The sequence below is a fragment of the Micromys minutus genome, assembly GCF_963924665.1.
Source record: "Micromys minutus genome assembly, chromosome: 32".
Taxonomy (NCBI): domain Eukaryota; kingdom Metazoa; phylum Chordata; class Mammalia; order Rodentia; family Muridae; genus Micromys; species Micromys minutus.
The window spans coordinates 2,986,111-3,007,089 of NC_137967.1; the positions used below are offsets into that span (position 1 = coordinate 2,986,111).

Sequence of the window (20,979 nt, forward strand, 5' to 3'; positions counted from 1 at the left end):
CTTCTTCAAACAGTTCTACCAAACAGTGCTCACGTATTCAGATGTTTGAATTGATGGAAACCATGCCATTCAACCCCCTACAACTGTAGGTAGCCCAAATACATTCAGACCTGCTGGTTTTGCTAAATCTCTTAAGCTCTAAAATCCTATTTTCTGCCTTTACAACTTACAGATGTCAGAGGTGGTCCTGAGAATCAGAGAGTGCAAAGGATGTGCTTATGTCTGTTTTTTTCTTTCCAGGAGAGTTTCTAAGCTTGGAATCAAACATGCTAGTCTCAGGGCCTGACCTCACACAACCGAATGGAAGCTACCACACGGAAACTTCACCTTGTGATGCTGTGTCCCGTGCCATGGCTTTGCTTTCCATCATTATTGCCTTTATTGGACTGGCAGGAAATGCCACAGTCCTGTGGCTTCTGGGATTCCACGTGCGCAGGAATCTCTTCTCTGTCTACATCCTCAACCTGGCTGGAGCAAACCTCCTCTTCCTCTGCAGTCACATTGTATTTTCCCTGGGAAAGATCGTTGTCCTTTTCCACTCCATCAACATCCACATCCCATCATTTTTCTACAGCGTGTCCACACTTGCTTACCTAGCAGGTGTGAACATGGTCACAGCCATTAGTGCTGAGTACTGGCTGTCTGGCCTTTGGCCCAACTGGTATCAGGGCGAACGACTAAAACACACCACAACTGTCATTTGTGCTCTGCTTTGGGCTTGGTCCCTGCTGTTGAGCCTCCTGGAACGGAAGAGTTGTGGATTCCTGGAAAATACTTACAACCAGGATATGTGTCGGAAGCTTGATATAATCATAGTTGCATGGTTACTTGTTTCATTTGTGATTCTCTCTCGATCCAGTCAAAACATAATGGTCAGGATCTTCTGTGGTTCACAGCAGACTCCTGTCACCAGGTTGTGTGTGACAATTTTGCTCACAGCCCTGGTATTGGTGATCTGTGGCTTTCCCTTTGGAATTAGCATCTACCTCTTATACTGGATTACAGAAATTTATCTTATTATGCCTTGTCATTCTTTTCACGGGACAATTCTCTCCTGTCCTATGTTAACAGCTGTGCCAACCCCATCATCTGCTTACTTGTTGGCTCCATTAGCCAATGCAGGTTCCGCTGTGGAACTCTGAGGCTCCTTCTTCAGAGAGCCATGCAGGACATCCCTGAGGAAGATGGTGAAGAACTTGAAGAAGTTGTAGAAGAAGTTGAAGAGAGCACTACATCCTAGTGCAGCAGCTGAGAGGTGATCACACACAAGAGACTTTACATGACAAATTTGTCCTTATCCTTGTGGGGCATTTCCACAAGTCTATTTGAGTTGATGACCTAAGGTTAAATCAGGTGGGAAATTAACTGTTCCCATGAACGTAGACCAATACAGCGCCAACTGTAATAGTAATAGTGCCTGGGACTTTCCTAGACTCCTTTTCATGAGGCTTCCCTGCATCCCCTTGATGTGTGATCCACTGTAATAATTTGGATCAAGGACTGTTTCCAGTTGAGAGAAACCCCCTCAGCTGAAGATCAGGACACTTCAGGAAACAACTGCTTTTCATTGGTCACTGGACTTGATAGTGATTTAAAGAATGTTACGTTTTTGTTTTACATTTACTTTATGCTCATTTTAACTAGTAAGATCTTAATGCACACTATCAGACCTTTAAAAAATCAAGTACTGACAAAAACGTATTCATATACTTTCATGCAAAAATGCTTAAAATCTGTACATTTATCTTTGTTTTTTTAAATAAAGTTGTTCAATTTATATAAAAAGGATATTACGTTTTACACCAATTTATCATCTCTACAGATTCTGTTTAAATGTTAAGAATTCAATAGATTTACTTTTGTCATTTCCTTTAATATTTGTATACCTTAGAGTCTTTCTCTGGCTTAATAAACATGGCTTAAGTAATTTGTATAATGTTCTAGTTTACTTCTCTGTTGCATGGGAACACATTTTGATTACAAACCGAGGAGAGAACGGATCGTCTGGTTTATCCTGAGTACTGAGTCCATCATTGAGGGAAGGCACAGCAGGAGCTTGAGCACCACATGGAACAGAAACTGTAGGAAACTCTGCTTCCTGGATCTCTCTGGACTGATTAAAGGTCCTGCTGAGCTACATTTTGGTGCATCCTACCTTGGGCTATGCTTGCTTGCATTAACTTCTGTTCAAGATAATTCCCCAAAGCCATGTCCACAGGCCAAGCTAATCAAGGAAATTCCTCAGTTGTGATTGCTCTTTTAGATTATGGGAGGTTTTTGTTCAATTCCTTCATTTTTTTATTGTATTTTTTTTTGCATTTCTTTAAGGGACTTATGTGTTTGCTGTTTAAGGGATTCTACTGTTTACCTGTGTCTCCTGTATTTCTTTAAGAAATTACTAATGTCCTTACTAAAGTCCTCTATCATCATCATGAGGTATAATTTTAAATCTGAATCTTGATTTTCTGGTGTGATAGGGAATCCAGGACTTGCCATAGTGGGAGAACTGGGTCTGATGATGCCAAGTAGCCTTGGTTTCTGTTGTCTATGTTCTTGCACTTGGGCTTCATCATCTGGCTATCTCTGGTGATAACTGGACTTGCTGTTTCTGACTGAAGACCGTCCCTCCTGTAAACATGGTTATGTTGTACCTCCTTGGGTCATGCTTTTTCTTGGCATGGGAGTGGTTCTGGGGAGCCTGATCTGTGAGCCTGGCTGTGTCAGAACTCCTTGTAGCCATACTGTCCTTGGGTGTATTCAGGGGTTAGAGGTCTGCTCCCTGACATAGGTGTGAACAAGAAGGAAAATAAGCCTCTGGCTGGGTGGAAGTTCCTGTGTTTCCTAATCTTTGGGGGAGGGGCCCAGTTAGGCCAGGTATTGGGACAAGGGTTGAGGCCTCACCTGTGAGCTGGGTGTGTAAGAACTCCTATGGGTCAAGCTGTCTCTGGAGGTGGGGGCTGCAGCTCACAGCATCTGCTCTGCCACAGGGACAAGCCAGAAGGAATGCCACATACTGAACGTTGGATATAAAGTAAGACAAAGTTGGAAAACAATAGAAAATATATTGGTCTAGCCTCTTCTCACCCTGAAGTAGGAGTGACAAGCCACATTGACATAGGATATTACCAGAAGGACCACTTGATGCTACTGAGAAAAAGTTACCTAAACTACAGATTGCACTGACTTTAACATCCCATGTGTTACATGGGTCTAGTCATGGCCAAGACTGACTGCTGGAACATGCATGGAGGAGAATTATATTTCCCTACAGGAATTCCATCCCATCCATCCCCCAATCCCATCCACCCTCCCCCTCCCATTGCTTCCATGAGGGTGGTCCCTCTCCTACCTCAGCACCTTGGTATTCCCCTACACTGGGAAAATGAGTCTTTGCTGGACCAAAGGCCTCTCCTCCTATTGATGCCAGAGAATGCCATCCTCTGCTGCATATGTGGCTGGAGCCATGGGTCCCTCCATATGTACTCTTTGGTTGGTGGTTGAGTCCCTGGGAGCTCTGGTGGGTTTGGTTAGTTGATCATTTTGTTCTTTCCATGTGTTTGCAGAACCTTTCAGCTCCTTCAGTCCTTTCTCTAGCTCCTTCATTGGGGTCTCCATGTTCAGTCTGATGGTTAGCTGCAAGCATCCTCATCTGTATCTTCACTTCTTAATAGTCCCCCATAACCTCTCGAGGCTGTCGTCCTGGGTGAACAAGTGACTACCACATGCTCACATGCTCACGGGACACAGGTGAGCTGCATCCAAAGCACAGCATTCTTCTGATGGCCTCCACTCATGCCATCTAAATAATAAAAAGAGAAATTATAGAAGAAAATTAATGTCTGAGCATTCGCACTTTAAGAATGAAAAGATTAGCATATTTTATGAAGTGGGGTTAAAAAAAAAAACACATACACATGCTGAACTCTGCATTTCATGAGTGAGCGAGCCAGAATGCTTCTTCACCACGGTGAAATAAGACAAAGCTAATGTACTGGCTGGTTTTGTGTCAACTTGACACAAGCTGGAGTTATCACAGGGAAAGGAGCCTCCATTGAGGAAATGCCTCCATGAGATCCAGCTGTAAGGCATTTTCTCAACTAGTGATCAAGTGGGGAGGGCCCAGCCCATTGTGGGTGGAGCCATACCTGGCCCAGCCCATTGTGGGTGGAGCCATCCCTGGGCTGGTAGACCTGGGTTCTATAAGAAAGCAGGCTGAGCAAGCCAGGGGAAGCAAGCAAGTAAGCAACACCCCTCTGCATCAGCTCCTGATTCCTGACCTGCTTGAGTTCCAGTCCTGACTTCCTCTGGTGATGAACAGCAATGTGGAAGTGTAAGCTGAATGAACACTTTCCTCCCCAACTTGCTTCTTGGTCATGGTGTTTGTGCAGGAATAGAGACCCCGACTAAGACAGTTAAAATTTCTATTTTGAGATGCTGGTCATGAAAATATAAAGATAGTGAGAGTTGGAACTCAGGACTCCTGCCGAGGATTTGGGAGAACTGTCACCTTGAGTGTCACATGGAAGAAAACCACACTGAGCACTTCCCTCTGTAGAAGAGGCGGTATCAACAGTGTCACCACCTTCACCGTGCAGACCCCTGCCAGGCTGCATGGTGTTCATGTGCTTCAGTATTATAGCCTCACACCCCGATCTGACACTTCTCAGTGGTGCATGATGGGAACTGGTGCACAGTGGAGAGAAGTATGAGAGGTGGAGCAGTTAGGGTGGGATGGGGGAAGCCAAGAGGTGAGGCAGGATTTGCTTCCGTTACACAGGAACACACACCAAGCTGACACCGCCCACTGTCATTACCCATAACAGGAGTTGGTCCTCAAAGGAGGAAAAAGTAATTATCTGGAGATAGGTAGACCTAAGTGGATGGGATGGGAGAGGCTAATCTATGAGTGGAAATGGGGCAGATGCCAAGAAACATCTTAGAGACCATTTGGAAAGGTCTCTGGTGTGTGACTCTGTCAGATTATACATACTGGAAATCACATGGTCTGCTCAATGTTTTTATAAGCCTCATCTGGGTCAGAAACTTTTTCTCAGCTCCTAAAGGCAAATCCCAAATCCAGATCAAGAAAGCAGAGTCTAGAATCAACCTATGGCAGGGTTGTCTGTTCTGCCTTGTCAGCTCTCCAACTCTAAACCAAAAAAAAAAAAAAAAAAAAAAAAAAAAAAAAAAGATGGAAGAAAGGTAAGGACGTATCCCAAGAATGTTCAGAGTTACTGTCAGACTGTTTCTCTGAGTTCATATCCCTGTGTTGCTACCACAACAGGCAACATTCAGGGACAAGACAGGCATAAGACAGAAGTTTCCTTTTGAAGCACAGAGGTGGCCTGGAACATACTTTCTCCAAACCATTCATACTCATTTCTAACATTCCTTTCAGAAAGAAAGTGGTGTGCTAGCTTGTTTCCGGGGCAGAAGCCTGGAAACAGTTACATTGTTTCTCGGTTTCCAAAACTGATCAGAGATGTGTGTATGGTACACCCAAGGAGAAACAGGTGGTCAGAATTCGAATAACTGAGGAATATCACAGAACATGTCCATTTACAAGCATCACAGGTCTTAGGGACAGAGGAAATGCATGGGTATAATGATAAAGCTAGAATACAACAGGAAGTTCGTTGGCATGTTTCTCTCTATGAAGTGACCAAGCGAAGATCAGTGAAGTGTTGCACAGCCTAGCAGTGTAGTGTCCACCTCCAGTCTGTGGGGTCCTTATTTACATTCTTTCTAAATATCACGTGCCTTCTCAAGTGTCTGCTTTCAGCAAAACGTCATATGCCCTCTCGAAAGACAGCTTTCATAAAAACATTATAGGACACACCTGAGCTTCTAAAAAAAAAACCAGAAACTTCCATTTTAGGTTCTTTTTTCCCTCCCTTTCAACCTCCTAAAACTGGGTAGGAGAGAGAGAGAGAGAGAGAAAGAGAGAGAGAGAGAGAGAGAGAGAGAGAGAGAGAGAGAGAGAGAGAGAGATGTCTATATTGGGTTTTTTTTTTTTTTTTTGGCTCAATTTTTCCTATTTGTTTTGTCCTATTTTGTTTGTTTTTATTTTCCCATATCTTTTTTTTTCCTAGATGCTGTTTGCTTTCTAATGAGAGAAATGAGAAAGGGCATGGATTTAGGTTGCTGGGGAGTCAGGGAGTGTGTAGGAGGAATTGGGTAGGGTAAAAGATAGAATATATTATATTTTTTAAAATCTATTTTCAATAAAAGCATAGCATTGATTATAAGAATGGCACGTTGTCCTGTGGCAATTACATGCCCATCACTATCTGTGCTTGCGTCATATACATCCCCGTCTTTTCTTCAGACGATCCGCATAGAAAGCTTTTATCATTACAGAAAACTCCTCTTCTGGAAGAAGCTAAGGAGGAGGCTTGTGCTACTTTAGGTTTGTCCTCATCTACTGCATTTCATGTCCCCCAGGAGACACGCCCATGTTTCCGTTCCCTCTGTGCAGAGGCAAAGGACTCTGCTCTTCCTTCCTTTCCCCCTTTCTCTGCTGAGCAATCTTCTCTGACCTACACCACCCCAAAGCTGGGCACCTAAGTGCTTCCTGCTGCTCAACAAAGCAGCGTTGGGTCCTTACATCAAAGTCCTGCCAGAGAACATTAGCTTTTCGTGTGTGTGTGAATACTCCTGAATACACTTAGAACTGTCTAACAAAGGCTTTGGGAGTATAGAGAATTTCTCCATCGTTTGTGCCTGTCCTGGTGCCTTTTGAGACACTTGCCATTTTTATTTTCTATATCACCCAGATCATCCAACAATATACATAGGCATATTCACATTCATTCTTTAAAGGAGAACCAAGGGCCTCACACAAACTTAGCAGGATTGTAGAATTATTTCTATCTTCAATTTCTGACACTCTGTGAGAGATACTTCTGTGCTTTTTGTTTTTTTAAGTACAGAATTCTAAAATCTTCCAAAGGGAAGCTGCCAGTGTCTTTTTTTTTTTTTTTTTCTTTCTCTTGATTTATCAGCTCTACTGAGATTTCAAGCGATGTATTGAACAGAAGAAGGATGGGTTGATGTGCTTGTCGCATTCTGATTTTAAAGGTGATGTTAATGTTCCACATTCAGTAAGACCCTGGCCGTTTGTAAAACATGTAGCCTTTACCATCTTAGGATACCACCAATCCATTCCAATTTCTTCAGAGTTTTCACCAGTTTTTTTCAGTGTCATTTTTTTTTGCATTTTTTGAAATTTTCAAATGTGTTTCTTTCTTCACTTACATGTGTTAATAATTCATTAGCTTTTTGAATATTGAAGGATCATTGCATTCTTGGAAAAAAAACGTACTCACTGTGTATACTTTTATCTATTTTTTAAAATTCTTATCATTGCTGCTTTTATTTTATTTTTCAATTTCATATGTGCAAATAATTCATTGTGAACATATTCACCCTGTATTACTCTGTTATCCCTCTCCCCTGCTCCTGTTGACACAGTTCTTCAACCAGTCTCTTTCCTACTTTGGTATCTTAGCTTTGTAACATCTTATTGATTCTTTGTGAATTTCACCTCATGTACCACAATCCCACTCATCTCCCTGTCCCCCCACATCTGCTCTTTACCATCACAACCTCCCACATCCACAAAATTAATCTCTCTATGGAAGCTGCAGTGTGCCCCACAGTATGCCCTTTTCCCCAAACAGCTTTACTTGTGAATCTTCAATGCCATTGGCTTGGGTCTCAGCCTCTGGCTTCTGCTGCACCATCAGTACTGGATCATTGCCTGGACTCCTCTTGGATATCCTGCCGTTGCCCTTTGGATCTGTAGGCTCTGCCCCTTCATGCACCACAGCAGATTATAGATGGTTCAGAGGTTAGGGTGGGCCAACCCAAACCCCTGAATCTTACCCTGGAGAGTAGGTAAGTTGATTAGCCCACCAGACCTCCTACACCATGCCACCAGGGCCAACTCTACAACACTACCATAATAAGAAGCAGGGCCAACTCTCTAGGTCTTACCCACTAGGGACTGGCTCTACCACACCCAGCCCTGCCAATCTACCCAGGGCAAGGTGAAGGAACTGTTCTCTTTACTGCTGTAGCTGGAGAGAAGAGGGGGCTAGCTCTTCTGAGTGCTGAAGCCAATAAGGGGTACATCCAGCCCTGCACAACCCTTAGGCATGAATGTGGCCCCAGAGGGTAGCACATGACTATTCACATAACTGTTCTTCACCACTCTCTTATCTCCAGGTTATCTCTTCAGGGTGTACACACCATTTCTCTTCTCTTTCTACCTTCTCATTGTAGAGGCCCGGCCCAACACTAATGCATGGAAGTGAGCAGGCCTCTGGCTGTCTTATTGTTCTAATTCATTGGTCAAACAATCCTTATTATCTTTGCTTATTTTCTGTTGTTTGCATAGTTTATTTCTAATTGTATTTGATACAACAAGACTGGAAGAACTCCAATCCGGTGGCCTTCCTGAAGACTGTCTTATCAGCTAAAATATTGTAGAGAAACTTTTGTGTGTTGCTTTGGAAGGATGTGCGCTCCGGAGTTGCTGGGTGAATTACTAAGCATTCCCTTAGTCTCTTTTTAGTTAGAGTGGTTTATCTATGAAGCTTCCTTGTCAATTTATGTTCAGGATGATATGCAGTATATGAGAGTCGTAATCAGGAGCAGTGGCCCTTGCTGTAATCCCAGCAGTCATGAGGCAGCAGCGGGTCATAAAGTCAAGGCCCACGTGGCCTACACGATGCCTTTCAGGCCAGCAAAAACTAAACAGTGAGACCTTGTTTCAATAAAACAAACAAACAAAAAGAATCAAAAAGAATTTGTGTATTAAGCCACCATTGTATAGTTGAATTTATTTTCATAAGCGCACACACACACACACACACACACACACAACTTCTAATGACTTATCCACTGAGTAGCATTATGTGTTACTATTACTTCCATTTTTAATCTGTTGTCCCAAGTAAGAGTGGACACAACCTATCCTTCTTTCATATTCTATTCACTTGGAGTATTATTTTATCCTTTTTTTTTTATTCTGTCTTGTCTTTGATGATGGACATGTGTTTCTTAAATACAGCCAACAGAGGATGCTTTGTCACACAATCAGGCAGAGTTAAGACAATTTACACTTAAGGATGCTACTGAGATATATGTGCTGAGCCTATAATTTGGAGGGTTTCCTCATTGATTTGAGTGCTAACCCTGCCTTTGTACTTTATGGTTCTTAGAAGTGCGCTGGGTCTTTGATTTGGAAACAATTGATTCTTCCTTAATCCACCTCTCTACTCTAAATCATTAGATGTAGTCTTTCCTAAAGACTTGTGATTCTGAACTTCTTTCTCACACATACTTGCAAGCACCTTTCTTCCACTGAAGGCTGAATAACGCAAGCATGTGTTAGAAAGATCAGATCCGCCAAAATACTTCAGCTCATCGTCAAACAGAAGGAGAATACGTGCAGTGGGTCGATGGCAATTTCAGACCAGCTTCTTCAAAGGGCTTGTGGCCCAAGCCCATGCTCAGAGATGTACTCTGGGCAAGGAGGGGCAGGGCAGCTCAGGGTCGGCTGGCATACAGGGATGAGCAAACCGGTCAGATTCGGGACTGCATCTGACTTTATCTTACTTTCTCATCCTGCTGCAGAAGATGAAACTGAGCATTCCACTGGTGGAAGAGTCCTGGCGTTCATTGCAGTGGCCCTCAACCTCAAATCTGAATTCTTAAGCTGCCATTTTAACTACCCTTGGGCTTGACATTCATTTACCCATTCCTCACTGTTCTTAATTATCTATTGTGCCCTCTGGTGGTGAGCTGGACTTTTGTGGCATAACAGAAAAAAAGAAAGTGCTTGACGTCCTCCAAGGCTACTCTACTCCTAGTTTTCAGATTTGGGACGCAGACCCAGCCCACCTATCCTGAGGAGTGGAACTATTCTCCCACGGGGCTTAGTAAGAAGTGGCATTTCCTTCACACGTAACACTCACTTTGAATCCATTTTCTTCTCATTTGATAGACTCCTGGGGTTTCCATTCTAAATCTGAAGAAGAAATCTCAGCCCTAGAACAGAAAGAAAGTTGAATCCACAGCTCCATGCTTTCCTTAGATGCTGAGCAGCTGTGCCGGGGCCATCGGCTACTTCACAGAGAAGCCCACATATATGCGAAACGGATTTAAAGGAAGATTCTAAAATCCGTTACGTTTTATAAATAACTTAATCTCTGAAAACCTCTTTCCTCTCCTGAAGAACCAGGGCCAGTCAATCCCACACAGCAGGGTGGTCCTTCCTTCACTGGTTGTGCGGTGCATGCTCATGTGTGCCTTTTCTTTCTTTTTTTTTTTTAAGATTTATTTATTATTTTATGTATTTGAGTACACTGTCAACTGTCCTCAGTTGAGAAAGGGAATCAGATTCCTGGATGATGGTGAGCCACCATGTGGGTGCTGGGAATTGAATTCAAGACCTCTGGAAGAGCAGTCGATGCTCTTAACTGCTAAGCCATCTCTCCAGCCCATGTGTGCCTTTCCTTTACAGGGAAAATGGTGGAGAAACCCAAAGCACAGGTCCATCCATCTCAGTGTGGGGAATGACAGCACAGCAAGGGATGGAAATGATGGCAGTGAAACTAAAGCCCCTGGCAGTCTTTTTCCTTCCCCCCAGTTAACTAACTCGCCGTTGCCGTGACTGTGCAGAGGGAGAATGCCACTCAGTGTGCTGTCTGTTCTGGGCATCTGCACAGAAATGTCTTCTCTGCTTGTGTCCTCAACCTACCTGGGACTGATTTCCTCTTTCTCTGTTCTCTGTGTATTTCCTGGAGAGTAGCAATATCTCTTCCATGCCATCTACACCCACGTTGCTGTATCCTGTTTGAAGATTATGTTTACCTTTGCTTACCTTGCGGGTCTGAAACGCTCACCACGATTAGTGCCGGACAGCACCTGTTTGTCATATGACCAATGTAGTTCCACTGCCAAGGCCCCAAACACATGTCAGCTGTTGTGTGTGCCCTGCTCTGGGCTTTGTCCTAGATCTTCCTGGACTAAAAGAAAGATGGCATCTTCTTTAGTGTTTATTGTTCTGGTTAGTATAACACATTTCATCACTGCTACATGGTTAATTCCTTCATGATTCTCTCAGGGTTCGCTGTGGTCTTGCTGGTCATGAACACTTGTGGCTCCGGGAGGATGCTTGTGACCAGGCTGTCTGTCACTGGTCTTCCTGCTCCTTAGATTGTCCCAAAGGATCTATTCATCTTAATGTAGGTTCTGTATCTTTTTAGTGTGAAAACAGCTTGTGGTGTTTACAAACTCCCAATATTCTATCCTATGTTACCGGCTGTGTAAACCCCATCCTTTCCTTCCTTCTTGGTCCCTTGAGAGACTGCGTGTTCCAGAAGACTCTCAAGCCTCTTCAGATAACACTTCTCAACTTGACACAAAACCTTCACTTTAAGACATAATCATTTAGCTCCTTATCCTTGAGATCTCATGTTAATATCACAAAATGAAGCCAGTCGGATTTAAGAGTTTCAGTCTCGAAAAATTTAAACATGTTAAAAGGGGACGTTCTTCCTTTGTTTGTCCAGAGTCTGTTAACTGTTGGGCTACTGTAAAGTTTAAAACAAAATATTTCCAAAGTGTGCAGATGGGAGCTGGGACTTGGGACTTCTGCAGAGGATTCAGAGGAACCGTCAGCCTAAATGTCATTTGGAAGAAAACCACACTGCTACGTAAGGGGCAGTGTGAACAATGTCACACTACCTTCACCGTGCAGACTCTGCCAGGCTGCTTGGTCTGCTTTTGCTTCAGCAATATAGTCATACACACAAAGCTGACACTACTTAATGTTGTCACCCATGGTGGGAGTTGATCCTTAAAGGAGGGAAGAGTAATTATTTGGAGAGAGGTAGACCTAAGTGGATGGGATGGGAGAGGCCGATCTCTGAGTGGAAGCGGGGCAGATGCCAAGAAACATCTTAGGGGGCATCTGGAAAGATCTCTGGTGTGCAACTTGTCCAGTATACGTACTGGAAATCACATGGTCTGCTCAATGTTTTTATAAGCCTCACCTGGGTCAGATACATTCACGCAGCTCCTGAAGGCAAATGCCAATTCCAGAGCAAGGAGGCAGAGTCTAGAACCAGTCTGTGGAGGGGTCTTCTTCAGCCTGGTCAACTCTCCATCGCTAGACCCAAAAAAAAAAATGGAAGAAAGGTAAGGATGCATCCCAAGAATGTTCAGTTACTGTGATACTGAGTTCACACCTCTGTTACTATGAGAAGATGCACCATGCATGGTCTCGGCCTTCCTCTTGAGAAGGCATGAGGCAGAAGCTTCCCTTTGAAGCAGAAAGGTGGCCTGGCTTAAGCACTTTACTTACTTCCTCCCAAGTCATTCATATCGGTTCCTGTTATTCCTTTAAGGAAAAAGGTGATATTCATAGTCTGCTTCCCAGGGCAGAAACGTGTAAACGGGTTTATTGCTTGTTTCTTCCCCAAACTGATCAGCAACGCCGGTATGTTGCCTCTTGGAAGAAACTGGTGGTTAGAATGTGAGTGATTGAAGAATGCCGGAGGAAGTGTTTCTCTACAAAATCCAGGAGTCCTCAGGAAAGAGGAAGTGCATGGGGACAATGAGAAAGCCAAACTGTGGGGCAAGTTGTCCATTCCTTGGCTTCAGGAATCAGCAGAAGGAATTGGTACTGGAGAACTAGATAGAGGGGGTACCAGAGTTGTAACTGTTATTGTCGGGATAATTGCATGCACGGGAAAGCTCTGCTGCTGTCAACCTGTCAACAAACATTTGACCAGGAGAGAGATTAGAAATAAAACTCCCAAAGGTCTCTCCTTCTGCTCTCCATGGTCCTTGACATGTCACCAACTGCCTCAAATAAAAGGAAAGTTGGAGAAAGGAACCCTTTTAGGGCCCAGATCCAGCACTTCTGTAAGTGGCTAGGTGGCAGAGAGATGGGAGGACACGTTTCCTCGTGTTCCAGTCCTCTTCTGCCACTAGGTTTGCGGACTTAACTGTCACCAGACCATCTCCATCAGAGCTTTTTTTTTGTCCTGTCTGCATTTTATTCTCCTAATGCTGCTCCTAATTTGGAGGATTCACCTGCAGTCGTCAACTTGAGATTAGACTGGAGTTTGTGCAGGGAGGGAGAGTTCTTATTGGCTACAGTAGAAGAGTGCTCACTCAGGGACAGACCGATAGAAGACCTTAGCAAGAAAGCTGTTCTGCCTGGGCTTCCAGCCACACCACGTCAGACACTGGCGTGCCTCAGACCTAAAGGGGCGTCAGCGTGCTGTGGACAAGGACTCTCAGCCACGTCAGAGTGTCAGTGTAGGGAAGATGCAGAGAGAAGCAGGAAGGTTGCTCCTATAAACTCCTGACACAACCTTGCTGCGTTTCTCCACTTGCCTCTGAACCTTCAGTTTCTGGTAATGTTTTGGTCATGAGATCAAAAGAGTGTGAACTGGAGTCCATTTTAAGTTAAAACTCAGATGATTTGTTAAGGGAGAAAATAAGAGCCTTGGTCTCTCTATCGATCTATAAAGGTCTTGGAAGTCTCCCAGACATTGTATCAGATGAATATTTTGGTACATTCTCAAAATCAAGGGACAACAGTGCAGAACAGAGGAAAAACATCAGAAGAGAGATAGGAGAAGACAACTCAAGGATCTGCTAGTAACGTGATGTCTGAAATGCCCTTTCGTACATGTAAACATGCTTCCTCCCTGAGACAGCATCGCAACAGGTATATTCTAGAATGAGGTAGATCAGGAAAGTGTTAGTGCATTAACCTTTCTAGAGCCCCACACTTGATGGAGATGAATCCACCACACCATGCAAACACTTGTTCAAACGGTGAGGTATCGTGAGCAGACATAGAACGTTTGCTCTTGTCTGCTCAAGTTGCCCACAGTGAGGGAGCTGGGTTCTCTAAGAAATAATGGAGGAGACAGCCCCAGCATGCATCTCTGATCTCTAGGAGGAGGATGTCTTTCCATCTGAAAGTCTCCTGCTTTGGTGACTGCTCTGGACTCTGAGGCTGTGTTTGTTTAAACACAGTGAAAAAACCCTGCACCTCGATGATTGCTAAGAGAATTAACTTTGGAGGGCAGTTTGGGGGAAACAGCAGACAGGCTACTATGACTTGCTAGGTCACAGAGAAAACCCACGAGCTTCTGATTGTCCTGCCTTCACCTCCCGAGCACTGGGGTTACAGGTGAGCTCTACCTTAGCCTAATTTCTGCTGCCTCCATTCTTAGTCCCATCTGATGCTTCTCCCCAGCTGGCTCCTAAGTTTTCATTCGTTCACAGTTGTGACTGCCATCTTGTTTATAGTGAGGGTCAGTCTACTGAGCTTTCGCTTTACTGCTTTCTAGTCCACACAGTGTTGCGGTGTATGGCGAGTTTGTCAGGGGATTAACCCTTTCCAGGTTAGATGGGTTGATGTATCTGTATCGGTGGTACAAGCACAAGGACACGTATTCCAGCTTCCGGAATAAACCAGGCCTGAAAGAGCACACCAATCACCTCCATGCTGAGAATACACAGACCAAAGGAGCCCTCAGTTTGCCGGTCTGCTGTTCAGTCTTTGAAAAACCCTGACTCAAAAATAAATAAATAAATAAGGTAGTGATCTATTGAAGAAAACTAGTTGTCGGCCTGTAGCTTCTACAAACACCCTTGTGTGTGTGCTCGTACGTATACACACACACACACACACACACACACACACACACACACACATTGCACTGGTCCTGAGGCAGTTTTTCTGGATTGGAATTCACACTCTGAAAGGAAGTGCTACAATTCTATCCTCAGAAAACTGGCAAAAACAAACAAACAAACAAACCAACCAACGAAAAATGTCATTCTGTACCCCACAGGCTCTAGGGAGGATTCCTAGTGACAGTGTAGGCAAGCATTTAAAGAATGCAGTCACTCGGGCCACATGGGAGCTCGTCCTATCCCTTTATCAACCAGAGTCTAGAGGCAACTGCGACTGGACTATGAATTGCCATTCATATTTCAAATGCTGCACCTTCTTGCCTCCTTCAGTCCACACAGAAACTTTTCATCATCAGGGAAATCTCCCCATCTTCTAGAACAGACTAAGGAGGAGGCTGGTGTTGGGTTGGGCTTGCCTCTCCAGTCGGCCTTTAGACACGCCCATCTCTCAGAGCCCTCTCTGCAGCACCCAGACTCCTCTTCCCTTCCTTCCTCTGCTGAGCAGATCTCAGAACCACACCCAGCCTCAAGCTGTGTACCTAAGTAAGTACACCCTGCAGCTCAACAAAGCTGGACTAGGCTCTCGCCTCACTGTCTTGTCCATGATCAGCATCAGTGGTTTGTCCATGTATGAATAATTCTGAAAATGTTTGGGACCACCCACAGAATTTTAGGAATATTGAGAACTTATCACATTATCTGTGCTGGTCAGTGACTTTTGTTGCATTTGCCCTTTTAAATTTATACTGGACCCACCACCTAATACTGTCATTCATGAATAAACAATGTCAGGGCCTCACAAAAAAACCGAGCACAGGGAGATAAAAATGTCCCACCTTCACAGTCGGGTACACTGAGACATTTCAAGAATGTCTAGGTTTTTTTAAGTAAAGGAGAAAGTAAATTCGTATCTTTTACATTTTAAATTAGGATCCTTCTCTCTCTCGCTGCTTTTATGAAGATTTTAAGCAGTGTTGGATGTAACAGGTCGGGAGGACACCTTGTTTTGTTAAACGGTCTATGCTGTCCCACTTCGGGGGCTGTCGGCTCCGCTGTCATGTGCTGCTCTGCGAGTTAGACCATCCTATCTGTTTTCCTAGACTCCTCACAGGCTATCATCTTGGGAGCGTTCGATCTTGTGACTTCATCTGCTACATCTTCTGGAACGATCATCTTTCCCCTGATATTTATGATCTTTATAACATTTACTTATTTCTTTTTTCCATGGTGAACTATCCTTGCATCTTGGAATAACGTGGGCTAGAAGACTGAAAACAACTTATCTGTGTTATTGTTACTCCTCTGTATTTTCAGTTTCACACATGCGCACAATTCTTTGTGAGCGTATTCACCCGCCGTTACCCTCCCTCAAGCCCTGACGGAATCCTCTTGACCTTCTTCCTCCTCCCAACCACTCTGCCTTCTGATTTGATGTCATTGATTCAGCTTTTAATGATCCACTGACCGGTCCATCTTTATGTCATTGGATGCTTTCTATTAATTGATTTCTCGGTCACTTCTAATGTGATCCTATTGTGAACTGATACTATAGAAAACATTGCGATTTCTCTTATGTTTACAAAGAATGCTTTATGACATAAAATATGACACATTGTAGAAAATTTTCGAAGGGTTGCTGACAAGGGTATGTGTTCCATAGCTCTTGCATGAACTACTTAGACACTGGTATGCTAACGCCCTTTGATCCAACGTGCAATTTATCTTTGAAGTTTCTGTGTCAAATTATTCTCTAAATAACATATATTAATAATTTATGGGTATCAATATTTAATGGGTATTAGATCGCCTTCATGTATGTAGAATTATTAGTTCCTAGTAGTTAATAGTGTTTATTCTATGAAATGGGTACACACAAATGTACCCATGTTGCTTTGTGAAGAATAGTTCCATTTATGTGCCCTGTTTGCTCCTAATTTTCTCTTGCAGTCCATGAAGTATGAGCGTAGATGCCCTATCTATCATTCTTTCAGATGCCAATCATTTGGGTTGTCCTTTTCCACCATTTTGTTTTCATTACGTACTTGTCTTTGCCAGTGAAATGTGTTTCTCACAGATAAACAAAGTTGGGTCTTTCCGTCACTCAATCTTCTCTTCACGGTGGTGAGTTAAAGCCATTCACACTTAAGCTCACTATTGATATACGTGTGCCAGTCCCTGTGATTTGGGGTTGAACTGAAGGTTGACTTTGCACTTGCACTTTATTCTTTACTCATCTTAAGGGTTTTACTCTTATTGAATTTTATTGAAATTTTATAAATTTCTTATATTGAATGGTTGGTTCTTTCTTATTACCATTTCTCTAGTCCTCCTGTAACATTTATTGCCACCCCCCCCCCAAGGACTCATAACTTTGAATCTCTCTCTCTCTCTCCTCTGTAAAATACTGCATTTCCTTTTATATAAGCTGAACCCACAACTTTTCCATGGCATCTTTATTCCGTTGAGATGTCAACAACGTTACCATGGATCAGAAAGACCAAACAAAACACTTTAACTGGTTATAAAGTAAGGAAACTGGTCATAGAGTGGGGGGGTGGCAATTTTAGATGAAATCTCTCAAATGATTGTTGGTCCAGACCCCTGTCACAGGGTTGCTATGGTTGCTATGCAGGCGAGGGCTGTTTAGTCCAGATTGGTGAGCAGAGATGAGAAAAACCAGCCCTTCTGGGAGCTGTGGCTGAGTTGATCCTAGTTTGGCTTCCTGCTTCTGTTTCATCACACTGAGCAGCCCCATGGGAAACACTAGTGGAGATGACTGAGTGCTGATGCCCGATGATTACCTGAATGAAGATCTTGTGCTCCTGTGTGGTAGCCAAGGCTCTGAAAAGGAATAGGGGTGATCTTGAGAAACACAATTGAGTTTGTTGGGTGATAACCTCCAAAGTTCTTGTGTGAGTCCGTTTGCAAGGTCTTCTGGGTCGGGGCTTCCCTCCGAGCTCTGTCTGAGCATGGTCAGATGATTTCTCCTTCATGAAGGCCTGTGTCTTGGATGGGAAGTTGGCCAGAAGGCTCCTGTGAAGCAAAGCTCTCTATATGGGATATTGTTCAGGCTAAGCTACTGCAAGCACAGGAACTGCCCTTCTTCTGCACGTTAGGATAAGAATCAGTGTAGGAATGAAAGGAGGATAGCAGGGTAGTTTGTCTTTTCTCCAAATGTTTCCATGGCTTTACGGGCAAGAAGCCTATCAAGTATGTTTCCATGGGGGAGCGGAGAGAAGAGAAAGCTCTCCATGATGCGACCAGCTATGCTGCTCTCTTTTCCAGACTGTTTGCTTCCACTGAGAGATCACACAGCTCTCCTCAGGGATTGGAATGCTATTCCCAAACAGAGGTGCTCTTTGTCTTCTCTGCAGCACAGCCCACACTTCCCACGCCAGAGACATGTGCATTTGCATGTAGGTACAAGTCACAAACCGGAACATTTACCCCCATGTTTCAACGACTCTTGAACATCTAGCTCATTTGTTACAATTCTTAGCTCTCCGCTGGACCCCTGCAAAGACCAGGACACTGGTGACATAGTAATCAACAGAAAACTGTCTGCTGTCCCTCAAGGCTTCTCTGCTTTCTAGTTTTCAAAGTGGCGCACGAACACCCAGCCTTTCCACATAAGAAGCACGGCTGTTCACACACTTCATATCTAGTACCGCCCTCTTTCATGACTCTCCCTCACAACTCCATCTTGTCTATTTGATAGAAACCTTCCAGTGACTGAGAGAAGACGTGACTTGTGTCAACAGCTTCCATTTTCCTACAGCTGAGGCGAAATCTCAGCCCTAGAACAGAAAGAAAGTTGGTTTCAGAGTTCTGTCTCTTTCAACATAACCTGAAATGTTTAATAAACTGCACTAGGACCATCGGCTACCCCATATCATATTGGTCTGCAGATAGACCAAATGGTACAAACTGGGCTCAAAAAAAGTTTCTAGTGCTTTTGGGAGGTTGATAAACTACTTAATCTCTGTGATCCCCGTGCCCTCCTCATGAACCCATTCCAGACATTCCTACATAGTCACATGGTCCTGACAAAAAGTATCATGTGTTGCAGTAAATATTAAAAAAATAAAATAATGGTTTGTCTCGCTATCGGCCCTGTGGTCTCGCTACTCAGCCCGGCCGTGATACGAAGCCTTGAGCATCTCTGGTGCCCAGTTCGAGCCACCACCATGGCCCTACTTTTCCACACAACTCCCTTCCCTTGACGGTTTACTACAGCCTGTTCTCTGCCTCTGTCCCGGACTGTTTCTCTACCCCAAAATCCCACATAAACACAACTCTACAGCCCAATAGTTTTTCATACAGGTTTATGTATTTAACTCTCAATCCACACAAGATTGCATCAAATAGACAAAGATACAAACTGCCCTTCTGTATGAGATACTAGACCTATAAAATCCTTAATGTTCATAGCTATTAACACCAATAAATCCCACCTGGGTCTATCTGGTCCTTGGGAACCTCCATCCTGCCATGACCTCTCTTTTCCAACCTGTGTCCTCCTCTGACCTCTCAGCCCTCTCCACATCCCTAGCCCCACCCAGTCACTGGCTTTCTTTTATTTTACTAATTAAAATGGGAAGGTTCAGTTGGACTAGGCAGCCCTTCCTGGGGAAGTGGAAATAACATTAAAATGCAAACAGCTTCAGGACAATCTTCAATCGAGTGTTCATATCTCCATTTCTTTGCAGGAACGCCAGTGGAAAATTCCTAAGCCTTGGTCCAACCTCCCCAGCCTGGAGCATTAACAACACAGCAGTGAATAAAAGTACCTACACCGAAAATTCATCCTGTATCACCATGTTCAATACCCTGGATTTTCTTACTGTCATCGTTGCCGTGGTTGGGATGGCAGGAAATGCCACAGTGCTGTGGCTTTTAGGCTTTCACATGCACAGGAATGCCTTCTCCGTTTATGTCCTCAACCTGGCTGGTGCTGATTTCCTGTACCTTTGCACTCAGACTGTGTACTCCCTGGAGTGTGTCTTTCGGATATATAAGAGATACTTCTATTTTCTCTTCGTCATATTGTTGTTCGCTTACCTTGCAGGCCTGTGTATGATTGCAGCCATGAGTACTGAGCGTTACCTATCGGTTATATGGCCCATCTGGCATCACTGCCAAAGACCAAGACACACATCAACCATCACGTGTGCTCTGCTCTGGACTTTCTCTCTACTGTTGAGCCTCCTGTTTGGGCAAGGCTGTGGCTTTCTGTTTAGTCATTATGAACGTTCTTTCTGTAATGTTTGTAGCTCGATCATTACTGTATTTATAGTAGCATTATTCTTGGTTCTTTCTATATCCAGCCTGGCCCTGTTGGTCAAGATCATCTATGGATCACACAGGATTCCTATGACCAGGTTCTATGTGACCATTTCTTTCACAGTGCTGCTCTTTATACTCTTTGGTCTGCCCTTTGGGATCTTCTGGTTCCTCTTAAACCGGATTATGAAGCTGCATATCATTTTATCTCACAATGTTTATCAAACGATAACATTCCTGTCCTGTGTTAACAGCTGTGCCAACCCCATCGTTTACTTCCTCGTTGGCTCCATTAGGCACCGCAGGCTGCAACGGCAGACTCTGAAGCTCCTCCTTCAGAGAGCCATGCAGGACACTCCTGAGGAAGCGGGTGGGGACAGGGGTCCTTAGCAATAGTCTGGGGAACTGGAAACAGTCTGATGCAGCAGTTGAGGGAGTCCTTGATCGGACATAGTTTCTCTGAGAGTCAATTTCGCCTTTATCTACATAGGCAATTTTCACAGTCATGTTCAATGAGTAGAGGAAATGGTCATTGTATAGAAATTGGTAGAAATGGGGCTTGAAACACAGAAACTGACTGCAGCGCCCTAAAGCTGCTTTATGTGAGCCTCACCACACCCTCTTGTAGTATAATCCTCGTATCACTTGAGGCCAGAACAGCTCCCACTGTAAACAAATACCACCCTCAGAACAAGGATCAAGGTAGTGCAAGAAAGGTCTGAATTTCTTTGGTCATTAAATTTGATAAAGATTAAATGAATACTATATTTTAAAGAAATGTCCCTATTTCTTACAAGTTGTTTTCTAAATATAAAAAGAAATTAATGGAAACTTCCACATTTCCAGTTCCTTCAATATCCTCACACTTTAGAATACGTGCATAATTTTAAAATGTAAATTTCTTAGTAAAAAGAAACGCATCTTTAAGACTGCCTATCCTAAATCTCCATTCACCCACTAGAG

At 43.7% G+C, this 20,979-nt stretch overlaps 1 protein-coding gene across 1 annotated transcript; it reads left to right on the plus strand.

The window, feature by feature from the left end:
• Nucleotides 1-266: 266 nt before the first annotated feature.
• Nucleotides 267-20,406, plus strand: LOC308414060 (uncharacterized protein; the record flags this gene model as incomplete). The annotated part of the gene is given in 4 exon segments (XM_080909236.1): nucleotides 267-1,047; nucleotides 1,050-1,239; nucleotides 14,385-14,486; nucleotides 19,443-20,406. Coding segments are annotated over 4 exon segments (2,037 nt in total).
• Between the last annotated feature and the right edge of the window lie 573 nt (nucleotides 20,407-20,979).